We start from the raw sequence: 27,417 nt of genomic DNA, 5'->3' as shown, positions 1-27,417 counted from the left end.
TTTACTAGGAATAAATGTCAAGAATTGTGAAACTGAGTTTAAATGTATTTGGCTAAGGTGTATGTAAACTTCCGACTTCAACTGTACACTAACCTTCCAACATTACCATTGGTTGAAGAACTGAATGTGGCAATTTTCAGAATGTGTGTAAAGGCTCTCCAAACCATGTTTTTTAATGATTCATAAATACTTTCCTAAACCTAATAATGTACAAGAGCAGAGTATTTTTTAATCTACCAATTGGTGCTGAAACGGAGAAGAATATGGCTTTCTTTCATTGATCCCTAATATTCTGAAGCCGTTCTCTCGATATATTCTAGTGAGTCTGTCAACAAAATTCAAACTAAAAAGGTACACCGTCTTTAAAGGGATGGCTTAAGATAAATGTACTGAAAACCCTATTGAATGAAAACTCCACGAGAAAATCTGTTGGCCAGCAAGTGGGAGGATTTTCAGGGGTTGAATGAAATTTATTCTGAGCGTGAAAATACTTAGAAGTGCATAGGATAGGCGTACATTTCCTATGTCTGAATCGGCCCCTTACTGATGGTGTCTAAGGTTACTAGAGCTCCACATTTCATGCCCTCATCAGAGAGATGCTTCACAACATAGAACTAAAGTGTAATCCAACAGAGAGACCCTTGTACACTGTTAGAACAGAGTAGCCTACATTTCAGTAGGGTAACAGTGAATGGCAGCCATACTATTGCTAAGAGATCTTTCATTAAAAAAAGGAGGACCAAGGCACTCTTCATATAATTAATTAAGTCGCTCTGGATAAGAGCATCTGCTAAATGACTTAAATGTAATGTAAATGTAATTAAAATGCCTTTATTAGTATGGCATGTTCAATAGAAACAAAGTTTTAAAAATCTATTTTAAAACTTTGTTTCTATTGAACATGCCATACTAATGAAGGCATTTTAATTAATTATATGAAGAGTGCCTTGGTCCTCCTTTCTTTTTGATGACCAATTTACCCCTTTTACCAAAGAGCACCTTCTATCTACCAAAATGTACTATTGTGTACCTTAGTAGCGCTTCCCTTCCTCCTCTTTCTACTAGAGATCTTTCATTGGTTGACAATACAGTATCAATATGTAGGGCTTAAAGCACATTAGAATCTAAAACCGAATACAAAAACACATTCACTCAAATAATATCCTAAATGATTTATTTTATTGTGACACAACATTGGAAAAATCAAGTAAACCCAGTTTCTCTGTAGTGCTTTGAGTGCAACATTCATTGAACGTTTCCTTGAACATCCATGTAATGGGTTGTGGGGGAAGTCTTATTTGAGTCAAATCAACACCCACTAGAACCTTGCCCCAGACCTCTTACACACAAGTCTTTGAAAAGTCCAAGCAAGAACAGGGAAACATATTCCACACAAAGCCGGCCCTGACCCAGATTATTTCATTGTAAGACAAGCATTCATAATGCTCATACATCCTGTCCATTTTCTATAAATAACAAGTCAAAGGAGTTTTCTGAATTGTATAGGGGACACTTTGGAGTCTGTTTACGACCAGCTGACAAAAGCTAAAATAAATATTTTGTTTTGAGAAATTATGTGCGAGAGCTTTTAGACTGCATTAATAGTTAGATGGGGGGAAAAAACAAATCCCCAGCCGTTCATCTCTGCCAACAACCCAAAATTATATGATTATTTATGCCAGTAACAACAGTATCAACCTCTTGAAGAAAACCGTCAGAATTCATGTATTTTTTATTTTATTTTTTTATATATATATATTTTTTAAATCCCATTTTCTCCCCAATTTTCGTGGTATCCAATCGCTAGTAATTACTATCTTGTCTCATCGCTACAACTCCCATACGGGCTCGGGAGAGACGAACGTCGAAAGCCATGCGTCCTCCGAAGCACAACCCAACCAAGCCGCACTGCTTCTTAACACAGCGTGCCTCCAACCCGGAAGCCAGCCGCACCAATGTGTCGGAGGAAACACCGTGTACCTGGCCCCCTTGGTTAGCGCGCACTGCGCCCGGCCCGCCACAGGAGTCGCTGGAGCGCGATGAGACAAGGATATCCCTACCGGCCAAACCCTCCCTAACCCGGACGACGCTATGCCAATTGTGCGTCGCCCCACGGACCTCCCGGTCGCGGCCGGCTGCGACAGAGCCTGGGCGCGAACCCAGAGACTCTGGTGGCGCAGCTAGCACTGCGATGCAGTGCCCTAGACCACTGCGCCACCCGGGAGGCCGAATTCATGTATTTTCATGTGTGAGAATTATAGGGTTCAACCATCTCAATGGCTCCGCTTCAAGAGCAAGGCATGAGATCATGGTGGCTGTCATCTGTGAAAGTAGAACAGTGGCAGTCTTCCTCTCATGCATTTAGATTGAACACACAGTTGCTAGGTTTCCATCCAATTGGAGACAGATTTTATTGCATATTCTAACATACGCATAAAGAAAATATGCGCTTTTTCCACCAAACTGACTTGTTGCGGATCAAAATCAGTGCATGATGACGTAGAGCACACAATGTATTATTTCACTAAAGTTTTCATGTTCCAAATAAAATCTAAAGTTCAATGTGTTTACATCACATTTTCAACTCCACTGATAGTTTTGACACAAACTGTTGAGTTAAATAGCAAGATGTGCCTACTCTAGTCTTGGCAAGTGCGCTCTAGCCAACAGCTTGCAGATATAGTGCGAATAGGCTAGTCTATATGATGAGATTATTACGGATAAGGGCGAAAATATTTGTTGGTCAAACTGCAGTCATGTCACCAGAATATTTATTGGAAAGGAGCATCAAGTTCAACATTGTGCACTTTTACCAGCCTGTGAAGTTCAGAACTTATTTCATCTGCAGCCTAATAAACTATATGGTTTCCAGTAGTAGTGGAAGAACCACACACCATATAATTGCGTGACTCCAAGTTTAAGTCAATATGATGGTTATTATATCAATATTTGCGCATAAAGGTGTTTCCACCATTTCTCGCATAATTAATTTTAAAGACAAAAAGAACCCACCATGTCGAACGAACAAATAATCTGTCTGCATTTATAAAACTGTACCGAAGATTCCTGTTTCCATCACAGCTGTTTGTTTTTTTAATATGGTATGACTTATCTTGCATAAAAACTGGATGGAAACATGGTTATAGATCAACATTACAACTATGACATCATTTGGTGGTCCTCACATTAGTCTAACAAGACCTCCAGGGTGTGAGTGAGAGGCTAATGGGAAATGAAAAAGAAAAACACTATCATGAAGAGAATGTTGAAAAGCAAAGCACATGGTGTGCAGTACCTGAACTACAAATATATAATGATTCATCACATAGACTGAATGATATAGATTGTAAGTCTGTCTAATCATTTTAAGATTAAAATGTAAATAAAATAAGCATGTAGCATTCTTATCGATTCTCTGTAATACAAAATACCATAATTCAAATTACAACATAAAATAGACACAAATAAATATAATAAAAAACCAATCCCACTGTGGGTAATGCCATGGCCTTTTGATGCTAGAGTGCCATGGCATGATAATAATTGCATGAAATGTTAATGTTCCACATCAAGATGAATGCAGAGCTATATTTCAATCCAAACACCTGACAACCCACAATGCAGAAAATATCAAAATAAATTCAGTAATAGCTTACACAATAGCTTATACAGTTGTCAGAGCACCATTGTTGGATAATTTAGGGTTGTATTGACCTATAAAGAATCTAGCTAAACTCTGCTATTACAAATATTAAATGCATTGCCAATATAAAATAACAGCTTCTCTACCAAGTGACTGACTGGGTTTATATTTGATATTTTGCAACAGTTATCACTGTTTTTCCAAGTACTAGTGAGGCACAAACAAAATCATTTTTTCATTGATGTATGAAATCAAACATGTATCTTGTCACAATGGCCCTGGAAAAAGATTCCTGTTGTAGTACTATCGATCCATGCCGGTTGTGCCACAAGTCAGAACTGAAAAAGCAAGGCATTTCCAGGCATCTACAATTTTGGTATTAAGAAAGTTTTCTGCTCCATTAGTGTCCACAAACGCTACATTACTGAGCAACAAGACTTCAACAAACAATCACCCACTGTGTTTTGAGTTTAGTGTGAAGACTCAAAACTGAGTTTAAAAATTTACCTAAAACAATTGTAGAGGATATTTTGTATGAGATCAGAACCTTACAGTAGATTAGCCTGTGAGCTAACAGCTGTAGTAGTAATACTGAACGGGTAAGGGTCTGCAGAATCTCGCTGGACCAAGTGAGGTAGAGGATCGTACAGACACAGATGTGACGGCATGGGGGTGGTGGTTGTGAGGTAAGGGGGGGGGGGGTGTGAGAGGAGGAGGAGTGCTCTGACTTACACCTCTCCAAAGTTGGTGTGGCCCGTCTCCTTGGCATGTTCCCGGGCCTCCTTCTGTCCTACTAGGCCTGTCTGACACACCATGCAGCGCAAGGCAAAGCGGTTGATGTCCGTAAACTGCCGCTTCCTTCGCGCCTCGTCCGCTAGCTCCAGGGCCTGGGCCAGGATGATGTCATCTGTGGTGGAGAAGATGGTCTGGGGCGGAGTGTCGGAACCAGGCGTTTCTTTCTGCAGTGGGTCGTAGTGGATGCCGTCGTAGATGAGCAGCACACGTTTGTGGTAGCCAGCGTCCTCACCAAATCTATCCACACGCACTGTCTGCGTGTCAACTACACAGATCTCACACTGGTAGAATTTGGACAGGATGGACACCTCTATAGCTCCGCCCCAGGTGTCGTCACGTCGGATCCAGGTGCAGTACTCCTCGTTGGTCTTTCCCAAAACTGCCTCAGAGTAAGCCGTTGGGTCACTCGACACGATCTGGGCGATGAGGCCTCGCATCTCGGGGGCACACGCTAGGTCGTATACCCCGCCCTCCACCACATAGGAGACACTGGTGAACAGGCAGGAGTTGTCTGCTGGAACGACCCTTCTGGCCAGCACAGGGGGAGACTCCAGGCGGGGTCCCTTGGTTACAGCTGAATTGGTTGTCTGGGTCTTCATCTTGTTCTTCTCTTCCTCCTCAACAATGAGAGTGTCTCCTGCAACACAGTCATTTTCTTAATCAAATACAGCCATGACACTGCATGGTGAAGTGTATCCAGCTGTGTAAAAGTCACAAGTGATTGATTCAAGTGAGAAGAGAGAGACAACATAGCCTACCTGATTTGATGGGGTAGTCCTTGAGGTGAGCATCTCCGTTTCGGAGGTCCAAGCTAGAGGGAGGGTAACCAACCATGATCTTCTGTACATCACAGGGGATACCAGTCAGCTCCTCTACCTTGCTCTTCAGCTCCTGCACACAGGACTGATGCGTCAGGCCCTGCATTATGTGGCTCCCATTTTTGGTTTTGCAACGCAGACGCAACATCCTGGGGTCCTTAACCTGTGGGAATAAAACACCATTCAACAAAGGAACATCACAGGCGTGTAGGCTACATACAACTGAAGAAGTGAATGCTAGTTTATTCAGGCCAAGGAACCTTGTAGCAAGACATTACTTTCATTTCTAATGGAAAAGTAATTTGTTTGAAGTCACAGCATGCTGATGACACTTCGATGGGGCTAAACTGCCGATCACAGCAGTGCAAGCAAAACAACTGACTGCAACTATTTATTTGTTCTGCAACTCCAAGATCTTTTTCACCTCCCGAGAGGCGCTGAATTGCAGTGCTAGGAGGTCACTACAGACCCGGGTTCGATCCCGGGCTGGATCACAACCGGGAGTCCCATAGGACAGCGCACAACTGGCCCAGCGTCGTCCGGTGTTGTGCCGGAAAGCTTCTCCCTGCCAGAACCCCCCCCCCTCCCCTCCCTCGCGTGAACGTGCACACACGCAATTATTCATTGCTGCGACTTGCTTGCTAGTTGAGATTTCTGATCACGTTAGGCTGCGTTTCCCTTTATTTTTCATGGTGGTTTGATCGCAGGGGAGGCACTAGAAATGTCTGCAGTTTTCGGGTTTGGCTATTTGTTTCAAGTGTATTAGTCTAGAAATATTTTTTGGGCCAAAATTCGTCATCTCTCCCATGTCTTATTCGACTAGTAGTTGTTCTGAAATGTTTATTGCTTGCCTACATTTTACTCCCTCTGTTTAAAATAACACATACATTAATTATTAATTTGCCTATCCTGACGTGAAGTTTTTTTCTATAGAAAGTATTTGACTCTAGCCACAAAGTTAAGGAAATTAGAAGGAGGGGGGTCGGCAAGGCCATTTTCGTGTCTGTTGAAATCCCCCCCAATCTATTTTGGGACTGCAAGGCCTGGCACTTAAGAATAATTTTGATGACCTATCATGCCCTCTGATGTGTGCCACAGGAAGTATTTGACTCTAGTCACAAAAAGAAGTGGTTATTTCAGCAATAATAGTTTTCAGAGCCCTCTACTGTTCTCTATATCCATCCCTCCATCCCCATCCCATTGTGCTTTTCCACATTTTTTCTTTACACTTTTTCTGTTTTAGTAGTAGGTACAGTAGTAATAAAATTAAAGTGTACTCTAGGCAAAAAGAAAGTTCAAATATACAAGTCAACATAAGTGCATATCCATAATCACAGTAAACTGTTATAATAATAGAAAAGAATATGTATAATATAATAAACAAAACTATGACTGAATGTGCCTCCATGAAGAATCCCCTCCCCAATAGGTCTCTTCGCCCTCAATAGGACAGCCCCAGCACCTCCATCGTCCCCATCAACCTCCCCCACCCCTCAACCACAAAAATGATCATTGAAAATAGATATATATCTCACTCACTACATAAACATATTCACAGGATACTCAACTTATCTCTTTTCCTACATCAGATATGCAGGTGACATTTCCACTTGGATGACAGCACATAATCAGCAAGACAGAGATGCTCTTCATCCGAGGGATGCCCATTCTCAGATGTCAGATAATCTGAGATGATCACGTCATTTACATTCCAGCCCTAACCTGAACGTTCTGCTTCTTCCTCCACACCATCCAGCGATGACCCCAAGATGCTAAGTCAGAGCCTTTGTCAGCTCCAGATTTGACTACTTCAACTCACATCCTGCTGGAATCCCTGCATTCTCAGATTCTCCTCTGTTATTAATCTCTATATTGTAATCAATAAAGTGTTTCAAAATGCTGTACTTTTATTAACATATATGTTCAGATCGCACCTGAGAAGGGGTGTAATATCTCCAGATGGGCGTGTGGTACCCTTCCTCACCCATGCCAACAAGATGTTACTTCTTGTGGGGTCTTTACTTATACTCTCATACTTACTTTCAAGGCAATGTACAATGAACCTACTGATAGAATACTGACTAAAAGGCAAAACAGAACTGTCAAATTATATTATAGCTGTGTTGTATACTTCAAATCTTAAATGTTAGAATCTTAAGTGTAACAATTTTTTGGGGGGAAACAACTGTTTTTCCCAATTTGCTGAATGTGTTCTGAAGGAGGAGTCGATTTGTCTTTTCAAATACGGACAAAGATGTTAACATCATGAGAGAAGAAATAGCAGTCACTCTCCTCAAATGCTGTTATGTTCAATTTCTAATTTAATAAAAAAACATTGATATGGATCTTTCAAGGTTAACTTTGATCCAACTTCTGACTAGATGGCCACTAAAACACATGTATTTAAATAATTCTGTAACTATTCCCTTGTTCCCTGTTTGCTCAGAAAAATGCATGTAAAGATTTATAGACTACTTGACATTATGTTTTGCTAGATAACCTGAGCCAACTGTGCCACTTCTGTGGGGAGGTGGACAATAATGAGGAAGACACTAACTGGGTAATTGCTTATTACTACTTATACAAATTCATACTCCTAAAAATGTGCCTTTAGAATTGAAAAGTTCTAGAGGTAGTATCATCTGCTTTGTCTGATAATAAATGAAATAATTGTATTTCAAGAAAATGTTTATTTTATATATATTAACATTTTTCATCATAAATGTCAGATTGGTTGTGCCCACGATGGTTCCACCAGTCCTGTATGAAAACCATCTCATCATTGGAGGATTATGTCTGCGCTGCCTGTCAGGACTAGGTTAGGCTTGAGTTCCAGGCGACGGTATCACCTGGAAAACGTTCCATAAAAGTGGACTAAATGTTCAGTCGAGCGGTTGCAGCTTTCCAATATTTGTTTGTTATTTGTCTTTTTATGTTTTATTTTATTTTTTATTTTATCGTATTATGCAAAGATCTAAATTTGTATTTCTTATTTAATGTTTGTTAACAAACTTAACTTTGTTATGTTATTGTGTATTATCATTATTTTCTTAAACATTACAAAATGTTTCTAAAATAAATGTTTGTTTATTTATACTCTAATTTTGCTTTGTGGCACACACTACTAGTCAACATGAGTTACCAAAATGATTCTGAAGTTTACAGGCCTCGTTTACAGTCCCAAGATTTCCTTAATTTTGTGGCTAGAGTCAAATACTTTCTATAGAATTAACTTAATGTCAGGATAGGCAACCGAAATTAATAATTAATGTATGTGTGTTATATTAAACAGAGTCAAATGTAGGCAAGCAATAAACATTTCAGAACAACTACTAGTCGAATAAGACATTGTAGAGATGACGAATTTTGGAAAGGAGATTTATTTATAGACTAATAGACTTGAAACAAATAGCCAAACCGAAAACTGCAGATATTACTAGTGCCCCACGATCAAACCGACATAAAATATATAATGAAACGCAGCCTAACCTGATCAGAAATCTCAACTAGCAAGCAAGTCGCAGCAATGAAGAATTGAGTGCGTGCACGTTCACGCGAGGGAGGGGGAGCATTTCGGCACAACACCTGTTTAGGGCAGGGTTTGGCCGGGGGAGAGGACTTTACAAGTAGGCCGTAATTGTAAATGATAATTTGTTCTTAAATGACTTGCCTAGTTAAATAATGTTTAAAAACAAATTACATAGCATTTCTGTGCTAGCGTTACCTACGCTAGCATGTTGTCACTTTCCTCTTCTGCTATCTACAATACGAGACGAACTGGTTTCAGTGAAACTGTCTAGCAAAACACAAGCAAATGAGCAATGTGATTGATTAACGTTAATTGATGTTGAGTGTTAGCTAGTTTGACAACTAGGCTAGCTAGCCAAGTGTTCTGCTAGCAAAGGGCTAACGTTAGCTGGCTAAACTGTTATGGTACTTTACTCTAACGAGATTGCAGCCTCACTTTACATAACTACGTAATTTACCTCTTTAATTAATAATTGAACCATTATTTATTTGCTTACCTGATGAAAATTGTACCCCTGCCTCGGACAATAAATATCAACCGACAGTCTCTGATGTAGAACGTCACAAATGTGAGTGTGTTATTATTCGTAACGTCGTTGCCACACACATGACGTATACACAAGCTTTGTTTCCGTTTGGCTAGAAGAGGGGATAGATCCACTCAATTGATGGATCCAGTCTCTTTTCAAATTAAATGTTAACTTTTGTGACATATTAAAGCCTCATATAGTTTACATCCTAATAATGCAAGTGAAGTGAAATTACATGAGCTAACTTTATATTTTAGCAGACACTTACGCAAAGCAATTTATAGGAGCGATTAGGGTTAAGTGCCTTGCTCAAGGCAGATTTTTCACCTAATCAGTTCAGGGATAAGAAACAGCGAGCTTTCGGTTACTGGCTCAAAGCTCTTATCTGCTAGGCTACCTGCCGCTTGTGTGCATAGTGCTTAATAGTTCTCGAGCGGTACAGAGAGTAGGCAAATTAACTTGAAACATGTCACCTCCTCCTTCCCCCAAACTCACACAGAAAAAGGAGACATAAATTACACCGGTTTTACATATTTAATGACTCTTTAATACAGTTACTGGAGCAACATCTTAAATACAATTCAACTATGCTAAACCAGCTAATTGAGGCAATGAAGTCCATATCAACAGGCAACATTTTACATGACAAAATTCACGAGAATAATACTGCAGCCGGGTATTGAGTACAGTACATTCTTGAGCTGAGCAGGCTATCGTTGGAAAACGTATCAAATATATAGTCACAACTTTTCTTTGGAACCTTCTTGTGTATGATTATAAACATCTTTACAAGTGTACTATGCACAGAACAGATAACTTTTCAGTAAGGCTTTCAACATGCCCCAAAAGACACAGGCAAAAAATCATAAATAATTGTGACACTGTAGTTCGCAGTCATTGGAATAATTGGGTGTACGTAATAGCATAACTTTTATCTAAATTAAAAGGATATTGTGTGCCCCTACTGACTAGTGGCTTTTGGTGCAAATTTCCCAAAATCTCATCACTTTATGCAGGTTATTTATGAAAACATTCAGCACAACACCAACTCAAAACACAGCAGAATGCCAAACACATTCATACAAATAGCGACATCTCAATATCTAATATACAGCTACTCTACATTCTTCTGGTATTCTACATATCAATATCCTATTAAGAATATGTGATGAGAAAAAGATCTTATCACACCTTGACTATGTTAAATATTTCCTTCAAGTATCTCAAAGCATCTGTTAAAATATGGGATATTTGCACTGTTTTGGTTTTAGTGGTAATGGCTAACAAGCTACATTTATTAATAGTCGCATGTCTGTAATAATTGGTTAAAAGGCAAGGTTCTCAAATAAGCTTTGAGTTGCTTAAAAATCTACTAGTGTAAAACATTTCCTCAACCATAATCAAAGGGACAATTCAGCGAGAATTTCATAAGAAAGGTATTGAAGCTACACTATGATAACTAGGACCGTAGTACTTTTCTTATTCCATGTTTACATATTTCTGTTACTCCTTTATGTTATCTGAAGACAGAGTAAGTAATTGACAGATAAATACATTCATTTACATGTCAACTTCCCTTTTAAGAGCACTGGACTAACTTCTAATCTAAAATATATACAGTATATCCTTATTGTAAATGGTTCCACACAAACCATATATGACCACAATATCAAATTATCCTACTATGTTTTTCTGTGTTCATAATGTCATGTGATGGCTAATATGGATGTATCTGATAATTGGCAAAAATGCTTTATGCTGCAGTAGTGGGAAAGGATTTCATGATACCATAACATGCTGCCACATATATTCAACAAGACATAAAGGGTCTCTGATACACATAAGGCATCATGTTTGATCTCTATTGGCATACATGAAAGAGGTGTTATAGTTGTGGTTTCAGATATTTGGCATGCAGGGAAAATATTATATGATGTGTAAGGCCATAGGTACATGGAGGATAGGATGAGCAGAACTTCAGTGTCACAGGGATAGACTGAGGCACCAGCTGAACTTGAAGGTGACTTCATAGTCACTCAGAAGCGGACACAGCCACTAGTTTCTTCTGGGCTGTCATAGTCGATTCCTTCACACAGGGAGTCCTTTAAACAGAAACAGACATGATTAATATTCTCAGTCGATAATTAACATGAGTCCAAACACTCTGACCAATTATGGTCTTGAAGACAGGTCTTACATTACTACTAGTGTTTTGCCTCAGAGAGACCAATGAAAAGAAACATCCCTGCTAGGTAAAAACTTTTCTCCTGATACACCATCATCATTATAAAACAAAGTGGGAACGAAATGATTAGTACTATTAGTAGTGAAGTGTATGTCCTTGAACTGAAATTATGATGAAGCATCATACTGTATGATGATATCAGTTTAAGATGCTATACATACCCCATTGTCTTATTGAGATGACATTTCATGTGAATAAGTGAAAACAGAAATTAAATTGGTGGAGTTCTGCGGGAATTTATCTTAAATACTCACAGACAACAGCTTCCTATCCGAGGCTATGACGACACAGGGAGGGAGGGAGAAAGGGAAGAGACAGAAATGGGGAGACTAGCTGAAGCACTGAACTCACAACAAAGCGAAGCGAACCAACACACTCGGATCACAACAGCAACTTTGAATATGCATCTCAAAACATCAACATGTCTATATTTACGACCCTTGTATGGCATTGATCTCTGACTCTAATTGTTGTTCAGTGCATGTTTCTCCTAAGATCACCATATGACTAATGTATAACACCTGGTTACTGGAAGACTTTTTAACTGTGTATCTGGAATGGTACTTAAGTGATCTATTCATAAGATGTAAATGAGTAGTGGTGCAGTTTATTTAGGACAGGCATAGTGCTGTGCATATTCAAGATGGAGACACAGCCCATGAAGAAAAGGGGAGGCCATGTAAGACAAACAGCTGATGTTGGGGGAGAGACAGACATAATATAAAGAGGGGAAGCCACCAACAAGACCACAGCATGTCAGGGAGAAGTCCACTCTGTTTTTATTACAGAGTCTGAATTATCAAGTTGATTTAAGGGTGGTGGGATGCTAAGGATAAAGAAGAGATTGGCTTGGGTGGGAGGAGGGAGGGGACTGAGTATAATTATGAGTGATTAATTAAGAGGGCACCATCCATTTCTGACACTAACTTGGCTTTGCTGCAGCACCCCCTCTGGCATCTCGGGGAACTGCAGGGCCGATGGGAAGGGGCGTTGGGGGAGCCAGGGACGGTTGCCGGCACTGTAGAGCCTGGGCCGCTTGAACTGGTCGTGACTGGACAGGGGGGTGTAACTATTCCGCCGGACGGGAGCTGGGTTCCTCGGGACCTTTTCCTGGTTGGAGATGGGGAAACACCAGGTGCATTAAAGAAAGCGACCCGGGAACACACAGCGTTACTGGGACAATTCCCCAAAACACAGCAATCAAACAATCGTTCTCCTTGATCAACCACTACAATAGGACTTTTGCTATGGAATATGAAAAAGTTGATTCTGCATAGTAAAAAAAAAAAAAGCACTAACAGATTCCACTTAATTCTGCTCCTCTCAAATATTGTCTATGGCATCTCACTAATAGCTCAGACACACCGGTAGGATTGTGAAACGTTTGCCTGCCGACTACTTAGCACTTCTGAACAGAGTGTCGGCAGTCTCTCTCTTTTGTGTTCACATAGCAAAGACCTTGAAGTCGTCAGCAACTCAGCCTTGTTAAAATAGTCCAAAACAGAAGATGGCAGTAGCGTTATTTGGAAATGCATGTCCGTTGTTTTATGGTCTACAGTCACGACGAGTTCAAGCGGCCCAATATTAGCTAGCTATATAGCTAGCGGCGCTAATGTTACTATTGTTTTAGACAGCCCTTGTTGATATAGCTAGATGGCCACAGCTAGATAACTCACTAGCAAGATGACAAATAAACAATTTAATTCACTCTCCATGGTCACTACAGCCCATAGATACATTTTTTTGCTAGCTGGCTAACGTTATGGTTAGTATTATTCATTAGCTAGCAAGATGTTGTGCTAGCTAGGTAAAGTTAAGACACTGCATTGACTCTCAGTAGCCAGCTACAGGCAGCTGCTTCATGGAAAATAATCCATTGTGATGTAATTATCATTTTACTAGCTATAGTGGCCAGATTGGTAAAGTATTTAGTGTTGTGTGCATTGTGCTGCACTTACCACCCCGTTTGTTTCATATGAAGTGTGTGTAACTGCCTTGTCAGTTAGCAAGCTAACGTTATCTAGTTAGCTAACTAATAAGCTAGTGCAAACCTAAATAAATATGTAAAGACTTGCTCTAGAAAAAATTTAGTTTTATTGTTTTAGTGGTGTCGGTGTTCGCAAGCAGGGAAAGGTAATCAGTCATAGCTTCGTACAAGTTAAATATAAAGTCACACTAACTACTCATTTATCCAGACATAGCTTGAGCTAGTTTGGTTAAAGAGGTTCCGTGAAGCATGTGATATGTGAGCAGAACAGAGCAGGGATGCCAAAAAGGAGCAAAGCCTTGCCACTGAGGATAACATGCAATGTTACTTACAAGTGGTCGGTCGCGATGTGTGTTCACTGCCTCCACGTTAAGGTAAAACATTTCCACTTTACAGCCTGGGGATAGTTGCAGAGATAAATTCATTTTACCCATTCCTAATTGTCAAACTAAACTCAGCAAAAAAAGAAACGTCCCCTTTTCAGGGCCCTGTCTTTCAAAGATAATTCGTAAAAATCCAAATAACTTCACAGATCTTCATTGTAAAGGGTTTAAACACTGTTTCCCATGCTTGCTCAATGAACCATAAACAATTAATGAACATGCACCTGTGGAATGGTCGTTCAGACACTAACAGCTTATAGACGGTAGGCTATTAAGGTCACAGTTATGAAAACTTAGGACACTAAAGAGGCCTTTCTACTGACTTTGAAAATCACCAAGAGAAAGATGCCCAGGGTCCCTGCTCATCTGCGTGAACGTCCCTTAGGCATGCTGCAAGGAGGCATGAGGACTGCAGATGTGGCCAGGGCAATAAATTCGCAATGGCCGTATTATGAGACGCCTAAGACAGCGCTACAGCGAGACAGGACGGACAGCTGATCGTCCTCGCAGTGGCAGACCACGTGTAACAACACCTGCACAGGATCGGTATATCCGAACATCACACCTGCGGGACAGGTACAGAATGGCAACAACAACTGCCCGATTTACACCAGGAATGCACAATCTCTCAATCAGTGCTCAAACTGTCTGCGAAAGGCTGAACTGAGGGCTTGTAGGCCTGTTGTAAGGCAGGTCCTCACCAGACATCCCCGGCAACAACGTCGCCTATGGGCACAAACCCACCGCCGCTGGACGAGACAGGACTGGCAAAAAGTGCTCTTCACTGACGAGTCTCGGTTTTGTCTCACCAGGGGTGATGGTCGGATTCGCGTTTATCGTCGAAGGAATGAGCGGTACACCGAGGCCTGTACTCTGGAGCGGAATCTATTTGGAGGTGTCGGGTCCGTCATGGTCTGGGGCGGTGTGTCACAGCATCATCGGACTGAGCTTGTTGTCATTGCAGGCAATCTCAACGCTGTGCATTACAGGAAAGAGCCTCCTCCCTCATGTGGTACCCTTCCTGCAGGCTCATCCTGACATGACCCTCCAGCATGACAATGCCACCAGCCATACTGCTCCTTCTGTGCGTGATTTCCTACAAGATAGGAATGTCAGTGTTTTGTCATGGCCAGCGAAGAGCCCGGATCTCAATCCCATTGAGCACGTCTCGGACCTGTTGGATCGGAGGGTGAGGGGTAGGGCCATTCACCCCAGAAATGTCCGGGAACTTGCAGGTGCCTTGATGGAAGAGTGGGGTAACATCTCACAGCAAGATGTGGCAAATCTGGTGCAGTCCATGAGGAGGAGATGCACTGCAGTACTTAATGCAGCTTAATGCAGCCACACCAGATACTGACTGTTACTTTAGATTTTGACCCCCCCCCCCCCCCCCCCTTTGTTCAGGGACACATAATTCAATTTCTGTTGACAGTGAGAGGACGTTTCTTTTTTTGCTGAGTTTACTAGTGGTGATAGAAGAAATCCATCAGATGTGAACATAACACAATGTAATTGTCAATTTATTCTACCGTAAGTCTAATGAACACAAAGTCTTACCATAGGCAACAGGGCTGAGCTTGAGCACTGTGTGCAGTGGACATTTCAGATAGGGTAGATCATCTACGAAATACAGTTAAAAAAAAAAAGTGTCAATGACTTCTGGTGTTTGTGACATTGTCAGTAAGTATGTACTGTATGGTGTGTGCTCACCCACCTGCACTCTTGTCCAGGAAGTAGGCTAGCAGGCAGCGCATGACAGCCTGGTGACAGATGACCAGCACATTGCCTTGTCTCTCTAGCTCCATGATGACAGGCTCTAACCGCTGCACTAGGTCCTGGTAGGACTACAGGTGAGGAGAAGGGACACACTGAGCTTTAGCTATCCCTAACAAGATAAGGGCTCCATATTGTGGTAAGTGGGTAGGACTTTACCTCTCCTCCTAGGTAGCGGTAGTGGTACTTGTCTTGGTCCCTCAGGGCAAACTCTTCTGGAAAGGAGTTCTGGATCATATCATATGTCATCTCCTCACAAACACCCTAACAGATGGGAAAGAGAGAACTCTGGAAAATGTGCCTTGGCAGTTGAGTTGCCAGATAATGATCAATCATTACTTATTATTCAAACAATGAATATAACAAGTCCTTTATCAAAGATCAAATTCATTTTAATCACAAATGGTGTCTACCTAAATCAAACCATCATGGTATTCATTATTTTAGACCAGTGATAAGTGAGAGATCAGAGGGAAAGTCAGTACTGACAGCATCTATCTCGTTGAGGATCTTCCACTGTTCGTAGGGCACAATCAGCTCCTCAGCAGTCTGGATGGTACGTCTCAGCTGGCTTGTCCACACCTTCAGGTCCGACAGTTTGTGCTCCTCGATGAAGCCGCGCAAGGCATGGGCAAACTGGACCAGAAAGGGCAAAGAGAGATTAGTGTCAATAACAGGCCCATCTATCAGGGGACTTCTTACTGTACATGATCATGGTAAACATGCTATTAACTATTTAAGAGTACATGACCAGATTACCAGTGTTTCCTCAAATTTAAAGTACAGGAGCTTTAATTAGTATTTTCCATTAGCTGTTCAACTAAATCTAAATAGAAATCGGTAGGATCTACTGACTCAAAGACAAAGGTCAGTAATATGCCTGACTGCTCCATAGAGATTGATAGAGGCTTCTACTGGACAAAAGGCCGTATTAGCATTGGCACATTGGCACTGAGGGCTTCCATCATTTTAATGTAGTCAACAGGGGGGGCCTTTCAACTTCATTGGCTGATCCCTCCTGGTTACCCTGTTGGAGTCATGTCCAACTGAGTCATCAGGGGGGGGGGATCAGCCAATCGTGAAGAAGAAAATGGACTACTTCAAAATGGAGATGGCCTCAATGGCGCTGCCCATGCTATCACAGATGCTATAATGGCACAGGTACAAAGATGAATCCTCTAATCTCTATGGACTGCTCTCTCTGGACTAGGCCTAACTGTCATGGCAGACAGGACACATACCTGTTTTCCCCCTGGGGAGAGCTCCGAGTCACCTCCGATACGGCCCTCCATGTTGTGATTGCTCTCTCCATGCCGGCACAGGTAGAGCGAGTGAGAGTGCACTTGAATGTTCATGAGGTAGTACACTATCCTACTCTGGATGTAGTCTTGCACCCGGTTCACCAGGAAGCGCCGGCCCACATTCTCCACCTTGATAAAGGATAGGTCCCTACGGGAGACACAGTAACACAATTGTCTGTATGTATTCTGTCTCCACCTGGTGGCATTCATCTGACCTTGCAGCAAATTTACAGCAATTCTCGAGAACTACAAACGTTAATGCCTATTAGGTATACCACATGATGATCGGTATGGACAGTTCCCTCTAATTGAAGCAATGTCCTATTCAATTGCAACAGACTGAGACAGACAATATGCTTTGGTCATTCTTACTTGTCATAATCATCGGGATCCAAAGGTTGGTATGTAACCTTATAGCACTCTATGCGTTTGAGAAAGTCATCCATTACCCTCTCTCTGTGCCTCTCTGGGTAGTCTGGACTGGACACCTTCACCTCCTGTTTAGAGATATGACACATTAGAATGTGGGCAAAGAAAAATGAAAGTCGTGACATGACAAGGATATAGTCAGTGTATAAATAGGTTAGTTTTGACCCTGGCCTGGGCTCATAGTAAAGCATTACAATCCCACATGGCGACATCGGAACATACCAGAATATTAGCAGCAATGACTTCTGGGTCATCACACACAGACTCCACAAAGAACACCTGTTGGAAATAAAGCAGCTCAGACTGCGCCACTAAAATATACTGCCTCACCACAGGGCTGGATGCAGTGTCGTTACACAGAGTAACGTTATATGGAGATAAACACAAAAATATATTTGGCAATTTAGCACATTTTTACCTTGAATGCATTCTCTTTCCCAAAATCAAGAATGAGGTCTCTCCTCTCCCTTGTTGTGTTTGTTGCATCAAATACCTAATCAAAGCAAACATCACTAAACGGGTGGATATATGTAAAATATATTGAACAGACAAAAAGGAATCTAAAGGAAAGAGTAGATGCCTTACAGCGATTTGTCCTCCTTCTTCAGTTAGATATCCTTTCACATCCTCCAGGGCTACCAGAGCACACTGTCTGTGGGAGAGGAGAGGGAAATACAATGGCAGTAGTCTTAATCTGCATCAAAGGGCTCAACAGTTGGTCTGCAGAAAAGGGGGCAGGTATGCATTCCAACCTCAGATAATATATATATATTGTTTTTATACTCAATCTTAAAGGCCCCTGTATCATTTTGTGTTTGATTCTATGGTGAACAGTCCAGTAGACCAGAATGATATACTGTATACCTATCTTTCTTCTGTACAGACATCTGAATAGTAACACTGACAGAACAGTGAGGGAACATACCGATGCAACATTTTGTAAGGAGTGAGTGAGTGCCAGAAATATATTTAGATCAGCATTCTGTGATGTTGTCAAGAGCAGTAGCCATTTACAGGTCCATAAAGGGCAATTCAGATGTGTCTCATTAAGTGATTATCCTGGATCAAGTTTAGTGCTTGCTTAGAAAACCTTCAGCTAGTTGGAAAATAGTAATCCATCACAAATTACTATGAAAAACTAAGCAAATGTCCATTTGAATCCCACAACTGGTGTGTGTGTACACACACACATTCTATTAATATAATATGGGTCTTTTGTACACTGAATATCTGCTTGCACAGCAGACAGTGTGTTGGTTCAGAAACTCACTGGCCATTGACATTGGCAGCAGCCGGGGCTGCAAAGTACACCTGTGAAATCATGCATAAGAGAACCTGGTGAGCTGCTGGAGTAATGAGATTGACTCAGATCTGACCATGCTGATGGAAACAATACTTGATTAATGACCATTTTTTTTCTAACATGTTACGATTGATAGAAAACTTTGTCTGTCATATGTGAACTTAAGTTCTAAGCAAATAAAAATGGAAAATGTGCCATCAAAACAGTGTGCATGGCAATTGTGAATGCTTTCTCAGTATGGAATCTGCATGAATAAAACAAACGTAACTTACTTCCTTATTTCCATGGCTTCCTTGTTGTCGTGTCTGAAGAAGTCGTAGGACTTGTAAGCTTTGACAGCCTCTCGGCGGTAAACACCCAAGTTAAACACTACAAAATTAACAAAATGGCACCAACAGAGTTATGACTTGCTTGTATTAGTGTCTACATGGTTTATTAAGTTAGGGTTGTCTCCTATCATAGAAATGGGACTGGTTCAAAGTAGGATCCTATTCAACATGGGGCGTCTCAGTTCTCAGGAGATTTACATTTTTTATTAAAAATGTGACATTTACCTAATAATGAAGGCATTTACTTTGTAGGACACAATATACTGGTGATTTAAAGTTGACTGAAGTGCTTATTAAAAGATATCTCAAACACCAGAGGGTTCCACCATCAATAGTCTGTCGTAATGGAAGACTTAAAGGGACATGTACACTGCTCAAAAAAATAAAGGGAACACTTAAACAACACAATGTAACTCCAAGTCAATCACACTTCTGTGAAATCAAACTGTCCACTTAGGAAGCAACACTGATTGACAATACATTTCACATGCTGTTGTGCAAATGGAATAGACAACAGGTGGAAATTATAGGCAATTAGCAAGACACCCCCAATAAAGGAGTGGTTCTGCAGGTGGTGACCACAGACCACTTCTCAGTTCCTATGCTTCCTGGCTGATGTTTTGGTCACTTTTGAATGCTGGCGGTGCTTTCATTCTAGTGGTAGCATGAGACGGAGTCTACAACCCACACAAGTGGCTCAGGTAGTGCAGCTCATCCAGGATGGCACATCAATGCGAGCTGTGGCAAGAAGGTTTGCTGTGTCTGTCAGCGTAGTGTCCAGAGCATGGAGGCGCTACCAGGAGACAGGCCAGTACATCAGGAGACGTGGAGGAGGCCGTAGGAGGGCAACAACCCAGCAGCAGGACCGCTACCTCCGCCTTTGTGCAAGGAGGAGCAGGAGGAGCACTGCCAGAGCCCTGCAAAATGACCTCCAGCAGGCCACAAATGTGCATGTGTCTGCTCAAACGGTCAGAAACAGACTCCATGAGGGTGGTATGAGGGCCCGACGTCCACAGGTGGGGGTTGTGCTTACAGCCCAACACCGTGCAGGACGTTTGGCATTTGCCAGAGAACACCAAGATTGGCAAATTCGCCACTGGCGCCCTGTGCTCTTCACAGATGAAAGCAGGTTCACACTGAGCACATGTGACAGACGTGGCAGAGTCTGGAGACGCCGTGGAGAACGTTCTGCTGCCTGCAACATCCTCCAGCATGACCGGTTTGGCGGTGGGTCAGTCATGGTGTGGGGTGGCATTTCTTTGTGGGGCCGCACAGCCCTCCATGTGCTCGCCAGAGGTAGCCTGACTGCCATTAGGTACCGAGATGAGATCCTCAGACCCCTTTTGAGACCATATGCTGGTGCGGTTGGTCCTGGGTTCCTCCTAATGCAAGACAATGCTAGACCTCATGTGGCTGGAGTGTGTCAGCAGTTCCTGCAAGAGGAAGGCATTGATGCTATGGACTGGCCCACCCGTTCCCCAGACCTGAATCCAATTGAGCACATCTGGGACATCATGTCTCGCTCCATCCACCAACGCCACGTTGCACCACAGACTGTCCAGGAGTTGGCGGATGCTTTAGTCCAGGTCTGGGAGGAGATCCCTCAGGAGACCATCCGCCACCTCATCAGGAGCATGCCCAGGCATTGTAGGGAGGTCATACAGGCACGTGGAGGCCATACACACTACTGAGCCTCATTTTGACTTGTTTTAAGGACATTACATCAAAGTTGGATCAGCCTGTAGTGTGGTTTTCCACTTTAATTTTGAGTGTGACTCCAAATCCAGACCTCCATGGGTTGATAAATTTGATTTCCATTGATAATTTTTGTGTGATTTTGTTGTCAGCACATTCAACTATGTAAAGAAAAAAGTATTTAATAAGAATATTTCATTCATTCAGATCTAGGATGTGTTATTTTAGTGTTCCCTTTATTTTTTTGAGCAGTGTATAATGTTCTTCAAAAGTGATGTTGTAGGGGCTGTCTTCCCCCACTCACCTTTGGTTGGCACCCCTATCCAGTTGAGGTATCGTGTCAGTTTCTTAGACATGTAGGTCTTTCCCCTAGCAGGTAGGCCGATCATTACAATCACTGTTGGAGAGTTTGTCATGTAGGATGCCCATGCTGAACAGAAAGACAGACAGACATACAGTGGGGAGAACAAGTATTTGATACACTGCCGATTTTGCAGGTTTTCCTACTTACAAAGCATGTAGAGGTCTGTAATTTTTATCATAGGTACACTTCAACTATGAGAGACGGAATCTAAAACAAAAATCCAGAAAATCACATTGTATGATTTTTAAGTAATTAATTTGCATTTTATTGCATGACATAAGTATTTGATACATCAGAAAAGCAGAACTTAATATTTGGTACAGAAACCTTTGTTTGCAATTACAGAGATCATACGTTTCCTGTAGTTCTTCACTAGGTTTGCACACACTGCAGCAGGGATTTTGGCCCACTCCTCCCTACAGATCTTCTCCAGATCCTTCAGGTTTCGGGGCTGTCGCTGGGCAATACGGACTTTCAGCTCCCTCCAAAGATTTTCTATTGGGTTCAGGTCTGGAGACTGGCTAGGCCACTCCAGGACCTTGAGATGCTTCTTACGGAGCCACTCCTTAGTTGCCATGGCTGTGTGCTTCGTGTCGTTGTCATGCTGGAAGACCCAGCCACGACCCATCTTCAATGCTCTTACTGAGGGAAGGAGGTTGTTGGCCAAGATCTCGCGATACATGGCCCCATCCATCCTCCCCTCAATACGGTGCAGTCGTCCTGTCCCCTTTGCAGAAAAGCATCCCCAAAGAATGATGTTTCCACCTCCATGCTTCACGGTTGGGATGGTGTTCTTGGGGTTGTACTCATACTTCTTCTTCCTCCAAACACGGCGAGTGGAGTTAGACCAAAAAGCTATATTTTTGTCTCATCAGACCACATGACCTTCTCCCATTCCTCCTCTGGATCATCCAGATGGTCATTGGCAAACTTCAGACGGGCCTGGACATGCACTGGCTTAAGCAGGGGGACCTTGCGTGCGCTGCAGGATTTTAATCCATGACGGCGTAGTGTGTTACTAATGGTTTTCTTTGAGACTGTGGTCCCAGCTCTCTTCAGGTCATTGACCAGGTCCTGCCGTGTAGTTCTGGGCTGATCCCTCACCTTCCTCATGATCATTGATGCCCCACGAGGTGAAATCTTGCATGGAGCCCCAGACCGAGGGTGATTGACCGTCATCTTGAACTTCTTCCATTTTCTAATAATTGCGCCAACAGTTGTTTCCTTCTCACCAAGCTGCTTGCCTATTGTCCTGTAGCCCATCCCAGCTTTGTGCAGGTCTACAATTTTATCCCTGATGTCCTTACACAGCTCTCTGGTCTTGGCCATTGTGGAGAGGTTGGAATCTGTTTGATTGAGTGTGTGGACAGGTGTCTTTTATACAGGTAACGAGTTCAAACAGGTGCAGTTAATACAGGTAATGAGTGGAGAACAGGAGGGCTTCTTAAAGAAAAACTAACAGGTCTGTGAGAGCCGGAATTCTTACTGGTTGGTAGGTGATCAAATACTTATGTCATGCAATAAAATGCAAATTAATTATTTAAAAATCATACAATGTGATTTTCTGGATTTTTGTTTTAGATTCCGTCTCTCACAGTTGAAGTGTACCTATGATAAAAATGACAGACCTCTACATGCTTTGTAAGTAGGAAAACCTGCAAAATCGGCAGTGTATCAAATACTTGTTCTCCCCACTGTACATACATACTATAGTGCATTAGCATCAGACTAACTCAGATACTACTGTATACTGTCTATACTGTATATCTACAAGTGATACACAGGCCTGACAAAATTATATACAGTAGATAAGGCAAAACAATTTAGCTATCAAATTTGTTGGTTGGTATGATCAATCATCATTGGATACATTTCTTATCCTTGATTTCCCATGTACTGTATACTTAGATGAAAAGGGATATGTCAAAGTGGACTGGCAAGCCATGGCTTGCTATTCTCATATAAATTACACCCGCAACAGGACTGCAGATAAACTGAATACTGTATGGAATATGGGCTGCATTGTCGGAACTAGAAGCACAAGCATTTCGCTACACTCGCATTAACATCTGCTAACCATGTGTATGTGACTAATAAAATTTGATTTGATTTGATTTGAATATGGGCTCATTATAAACAGATTTCAACATAATCTGCATGATAAAAATATGTGGAATGAGAATTAATAATTTACCCAAAATATGCCCAACAGAATAATTTTCAAAGAAGACTAATCCCTCTCAAAATATTATAAACACAGTTGTATTTCTTTTAAACTAATTTGCTTGTTAATGTGTGCATCAGCAAAAAAATTAAGTGCTTTCAATGCATAGGGAAAGCTTTACATCATAACTAGCAACATTTTTGGAGATGAAGCCAAAACAAAATAACACCTGTAGACTCATGTGCCAGTCAAAACAGCCTGAAGCAAGCATCCAGACTGCATTGTTGCTGTCTTGCCTATGGTCCTGCCTGCGCAAAGCTGTCCTGCATTGAAGATGTTGCTCTGGGAGGCTTATCATTAGGCTACTTACAGCATTTCTTCTTGTTTACTCTGAGCTCTGTTTTCTTGGCTTCAGCAGAGTTCGCCGAGCTAGTCTCTCTCTGAATGGTTGCGGACATGGTGGAGTTGTGTCCTTGTTGTGCCAGGTTCTCAAAAGCTCTAGAAGGGCATGGCCCCAGACAATCTGAAACACAAGGTTGATTTATTCTAGCAGTAGGTCTAGGCCTATGTAATATTACATTTATATTTATATTTCCTGAATAAGAATGACTAATGTATCCACTATCTGAACAATATTCAATTAAATTGATGTTGATATAAAATATATACAATGGTATTGTTACACACCTTCAAATTAGTGCATTCGGCTATTTCAGAGACAATCATTGCTGACAGGTGTATAACATCAAGCACACAGCCATGCAATCTCCATAGACAAATATTTGCAGTAGAATGGCCTTAGTGAAGCGCTCAGTGACTTTCAACATGGCAACATCATAGGATGCCACCTTTCCAACAAGTCAGTTCGTCAAATTTCTGCCATGCTAGAGCTTCTCCAGTCAACTGTAAGTGCTGTTATTTGAAGCGGAAAGTGGTCTAGGAGCAACAACGGCTCAGCCACAAAGTGGTAGGCCACACAAGTTCACAGAATGTTACTGCCGAGTACTGAAGCACGTGGCACATAAAAAATCGTCTGTCCTCGGTTGCAACACTCACTACCGAGTTTCAAACTGCCTCTGGAAGCAACATCTGCACAAGAATGGTTAGTCGGGAGCTTCATGAAATGGGTTTTCATGGCCGAGCAGCCGCACACAAGCCTAAGATCACCATGTGCAATGCCAAGTGTCGGCTGGAGTGGTGTAAAGCTCGCTGCCATTGGACTCTGGAGCAGTGGAAAGGCGTTCTCTGGAGTAATGAATCACGCTTCACCATCTGGCAGTCCGACAGACACATCTGGGTTTTGGCGGATACCAGGAGAACGCTACCTGCCCCAGTGCATAGTGCCAACTGTAAAGTTTGGTGGAGGAGGACTAATGGTCTGGGGCTGTTTTTCATGGTTTGGCCTAGGCCCCTAAGTTCCAGTGAAGGGAAATCTTAACGCTACAGCATACAATGACATTCTAGATCAGGGGTGTCAAACATACGGCCCGCGGGCCGGAACCGGCCCCCAAGGAGGTTCGATCAGGCCCGCAGGATAATTTGAAAGTGGAAAAAATGCATAAAAGACATGGAATTAATATTTTTAATTCGCTGCAATTCATGGATTATCCGCTAAGGGGCGCACTCTTTCCATCAGAGTAGAAGACAAGCCGCATCACTGAGACAGACTGAAAACAGCAGACGGTATCAATGCGCCATCTGCTGCTTGTTACGACGTTGTTAATACCTTGGTCTCTACCTCTCCGCTACACCCTCATTAGCCAAAATGTCGTTATCCAAACGGAGAAAAGTAGATAAGGAGTGTAGAATTTTCAAAGAAAAATGGACCACGTCCTATTTATTTACAGAGATGCACGGAAAACCTTCGTGCTTGGTGTGTTTGAAACAAGTTTCGGTATTGAAGGAATATAATATTCGACGCCACTACGAGACTCATCACAGCGAAAAATATGACGGCTTGCAAGGACAACTGAGAAGAGATAAGATTAACGAATTGCTGGCGGGTCTGAGGAAACAGCAGTCAACTTTCATCCAGAGCCGAGAAGTCAGTGAAGCAGCGGTAAAAGCCAGCTACCTAATTGCTAGCGAAATAGCATTAGCATCGAAGCCGTATTCCGACGGTGACTTTGTTAAACGATGCATGATGAAGGCGGCTGAACTTGTGCAAACGAGAGTGTCCAATCAGGCCCGCGTGTGGTTTGAGTAAAAAATAAAATGAACTCAGTATACTTTAAAATGACTCAAATCAAATTGAAACAAACAATTTGTAGATTGTGCCCAGCTCGCTAATAATCACCAGAATGAAAGCTAGACATAGAAAATTCCCAGAACGATGGATAGAGAACAATTCAGTTTCCAATTTTGATGTAGAGGAAATGCAACAAATTTTCAATGCGGCCCTCCGGACCTCACTGAAGACCGAATGCGGCCCCCAGGGCAAGATGAGTTTGACACCCCTGTTCTAGATGATTCGGTGCTTCCAACTTTGTGGCAACAGTTTGGGGAAGGCCCTTTCCTGTTTCAGCATGACAATACCCCTGTGCACAAAGAGAGGTCCATACAGAAATGGTTTGTCCGAGCCAGGCCTAATCTCCCAACATCAGTGCCCGACTTCACTAATGCTCTTGTGGTAGAATGGAAGCAAGTCCCCGCAGAAATGTTCTAACATCTAGTGGAAAGCCTTCCCATAAGAGTGGAGGCTGTTAAAGCAGCAAAGGGGGCACCAACTCCATATTAATGCCCATGATTTTGGAATGAGATGTTCAATGAGCAGGTGTCCACATACTTTTTGTCATGTAGTATATATGGGCCACACTAAATGCACTTAAAATCCCATTTCATTAAGTATTAGGAGTCTGATGAATTTTCTAATGAATTAGAAAGTAATGGCATGACTTGACATTTGCTGTAACATAATTAGACTACTTTTATATTAGGTTGGATACAGCTTCGTTTTCTGTCAAAGGCCTTCAAGCATATTGCAACACAGCAAAGTGAGGGACTGCAATTTCATTCTCACAGCCACCATGTATTGCGCGGCCATATCCGCTCATCAAAAGAGCACTAACAAAAACCGGGAATCACAAAATGATGCCAAAGCCATTTACCTCAGTAAGCCATATTATTATGCGACGACACTACTGCAGTCCAATCGGAGTCTCGAGCCAGGGTCACTTGTCTGTGTCGGGAACACTGATAATAGACGCGTTGGTTGTTTCCATGGAGATAGTTAGAGGGCGCAACATCTTATTTGTCCGATTATTGCGTCTATGAGAGCATGAGCAGCGCCATTGAGGCCATCTCCATTTTCTACTAGTTGGTAAACAAACTGAAAGGGTGCATACTGCCACCCGGAGTGTGTTGTTTGAACAGGTATAAAGCCAAGGTTGGCGATTTACTGCCACCTGCCATTATGCAATGTTTGCTCACAAGTATAATTAATTGGTCCCGAGTATAACCCATTGATCCCACCTAATGACCTGGATGGAATTATGTGATCCTTCCTTAACCCATAGGAAGTCCCACCCAGTTGATTACTTCAACATGGTGAATGTCCTTGTGGTCCCGTGTGGCTCAGTTGGTAGAGCATAGCGCTTGCAACGCCAGGGTTGTGGGTTCATTCCCCACGGGGGGACCAGGATGAATATGTATGAACTTTCCAATTTGTAAGTCGCTCTGGATAAGAGCGTCTGCTAAATGACTTAAATGTAAATGTAATGTCCTCAATGGCGCTGCCCATGCTAAAATGGCATTTTGGCCACTAGAGTCCTCTATCTGGCTCTATGGTTGTTTCACACCTAAATAGCACAGGCTACTGTACACTCTCAAAAACTATTGCAATTTACCTGCAATATGAGAGCCGATGAGGGAATTAGAACATTGATCTGACGTCCAATCCGCACGTTCTGCTATCTCTGACTCTATGAGGGTTTTGTCCCACTCCAGTCGGAGGCGCAACTGTTAAGTCCTGTTGTGTGCTACGCTGTCCTTGTGCTGAGGTTGGTGGCGCGGGCCCGGTTGATGTCCTTCCAAGCCAGAAAAGCATGAGGTGTGCCATTTGCGTCACAATTTCTTTACCGTAATCGTCATAATATTACGATTTATGATGCGCATATAATGTATATTCATTC

The 27,417-nt window shown here is 42.2% G+C and overlaps 2 protein-coding genes across 5 annotated transcripts; both read right to left on the bottom strand.

Annotated features, from left to right (window-relative positions):
* Nucleotides 1-2,749: 2,749 nt before the first annotated feature.
* On the bottom strand, nucleotides 2,750-9,393 carry LOC139558239 (ubiquitin thioesterase OTU1). The gene is made up of 3 exons (XM_071373467.1): nucleotides 9,282-9,393; nucleotides 5,197-5,419; nucleotides 2,750-5,075 (listed from the first exon to the last, which is right to left on the bottom strand). The coding sequence occupies exons 2-3, from the start codon at nucleotides 5,402-5,404 to the stop codon at nucleotides 4,372-4,374; spliced, it is 912 nt and encodes a 303-aa protein (XP_071229568.1). The 5' UTR covers nucleotides 5,405-5,419; nucleotides 9,282-9,393; the 3' UTR covers nucleotides 2,750-4,371.
* Nucleotides 9,394-9,834: 441 nt separating this feature from the next.
* Nucleotides 9,835-27,313, bottom strand: LOC139558193 (6-phosphofructo-2-kinase/fructose-2,6-bisphosphatase 2-like). Of its 4 annotated transcripts, XM_071373464.1 has the most exons (18): nucleotides 27,133-27,313; nucleotides 26,395-26,479; nucleotides 23,658-23,810; nucleotides 21,064-21,189; nucleotides 19,008-19,104; nucleotides 18,018-18,084; nucleotides 17,851-17,925; nucleotides 17,655-17,711; nucleotides 17,376-17,500; nucleotides 16,944-17,151; nucleotides 16,192-16,338; nucleotides 15,862-15,966; nucleotides 15,644-15,773; nucleotides 15,487-15,549; nucleotides 13,879-13,943; nucleotides 12,487-12,669; nucleotides 11,814-11,836; nucleotides 9,835-11,416 (listed from the first exon to the last, which is right to left on the bottom strand). In XM_071373464.1, exons 3-18 carry the CDS (start codon nucleotides 23,743-23,745, stop codon nucleotides 11,347-11,349), a joined length of 1,629 nt encoding a protein of 542 aa, XP_071229565.1. In that variant the 5' UTR covers nucleotides 23,746-23,810; nucleotides 26,395-26,479; nucleotides 27,133-27,313; the 3' UTR covers nucleotides 9,835-11,346. The 4 variants fall into 4 exon arrangements, with proteins under 4 accessions (XP_071229565.1, XP_071229564.1, XP_071229567.1 ...); XM_071373463.1 differs by lacking the exon at nucleotides 26,395-26,479; XM_071373466.1 differs by lacking the exon at nucleotides 27,133-27,313 and having other exon boundaries at nucleotides 21,064-21,156; nucleotides 26,395-26,773.
* Between the last annotated feature and the right edge of the window lie 104 nt (nucleotides 27,314-27,417).

This window comes from Salvelinus alpinus, chromosome 2 (genome assembly GCF_045679555.1).
Source record: "Salvelinus alpinus chromosome 2, SLU_Salpinus.1, whole genome shotgun sequence".
In the NCBI taxonomy this organism is placed as follows: Eukaryota; Metazoa; Chordata; class Actinopteri; order Salmoniformes; family Salmonidae; genus Salvelinus; species Salvelinus alpinus.
The sequence above is the reverse complement of the archived record's forward strand: the minus strand, read 5'-3'. Positions and strand labels throughout refer to the sequence as shown.

Bases quoted from the DNA above. Each gene is read 5' to 3' on its own strand.
- LOC139558239 (XM_071373467.1), bottom strand. From the start codon at position 5,404: ATGTTGCGTCTGCGTTGCAAAACCAAAAATGGGAGCCACATAATGCAG. The intron at 5,076-5,196 runs GTAGGCTATGTT...ACTGTGTTGCAG, and splicing joins GGACTACCCCATCAAATCAG to GAGACACTCTCATTGTTGAG.
- LOC139558193 (XM_071373464.1), bottom strand. From the start codon at position 23,745: ATGTCCGCAACCATTCAGAGAGAGACTAGCTCGGCGAACTCTGCTGAA. The intron at 19,105-21,063 runs GTGAGTGGGGGA...TTAATTTTGTAG, and splicing joins GATAGGGGTGCCAACCAAAG to TGTTTAACTTGGGTGTTTAC. The intron at 17,152-17,375 runs GTAAGAATGACC...TGTCTCCCGTAG, and splicing joins GATCCCGATGATTATGACAA to GGACCTATCCTTTATCAAGG.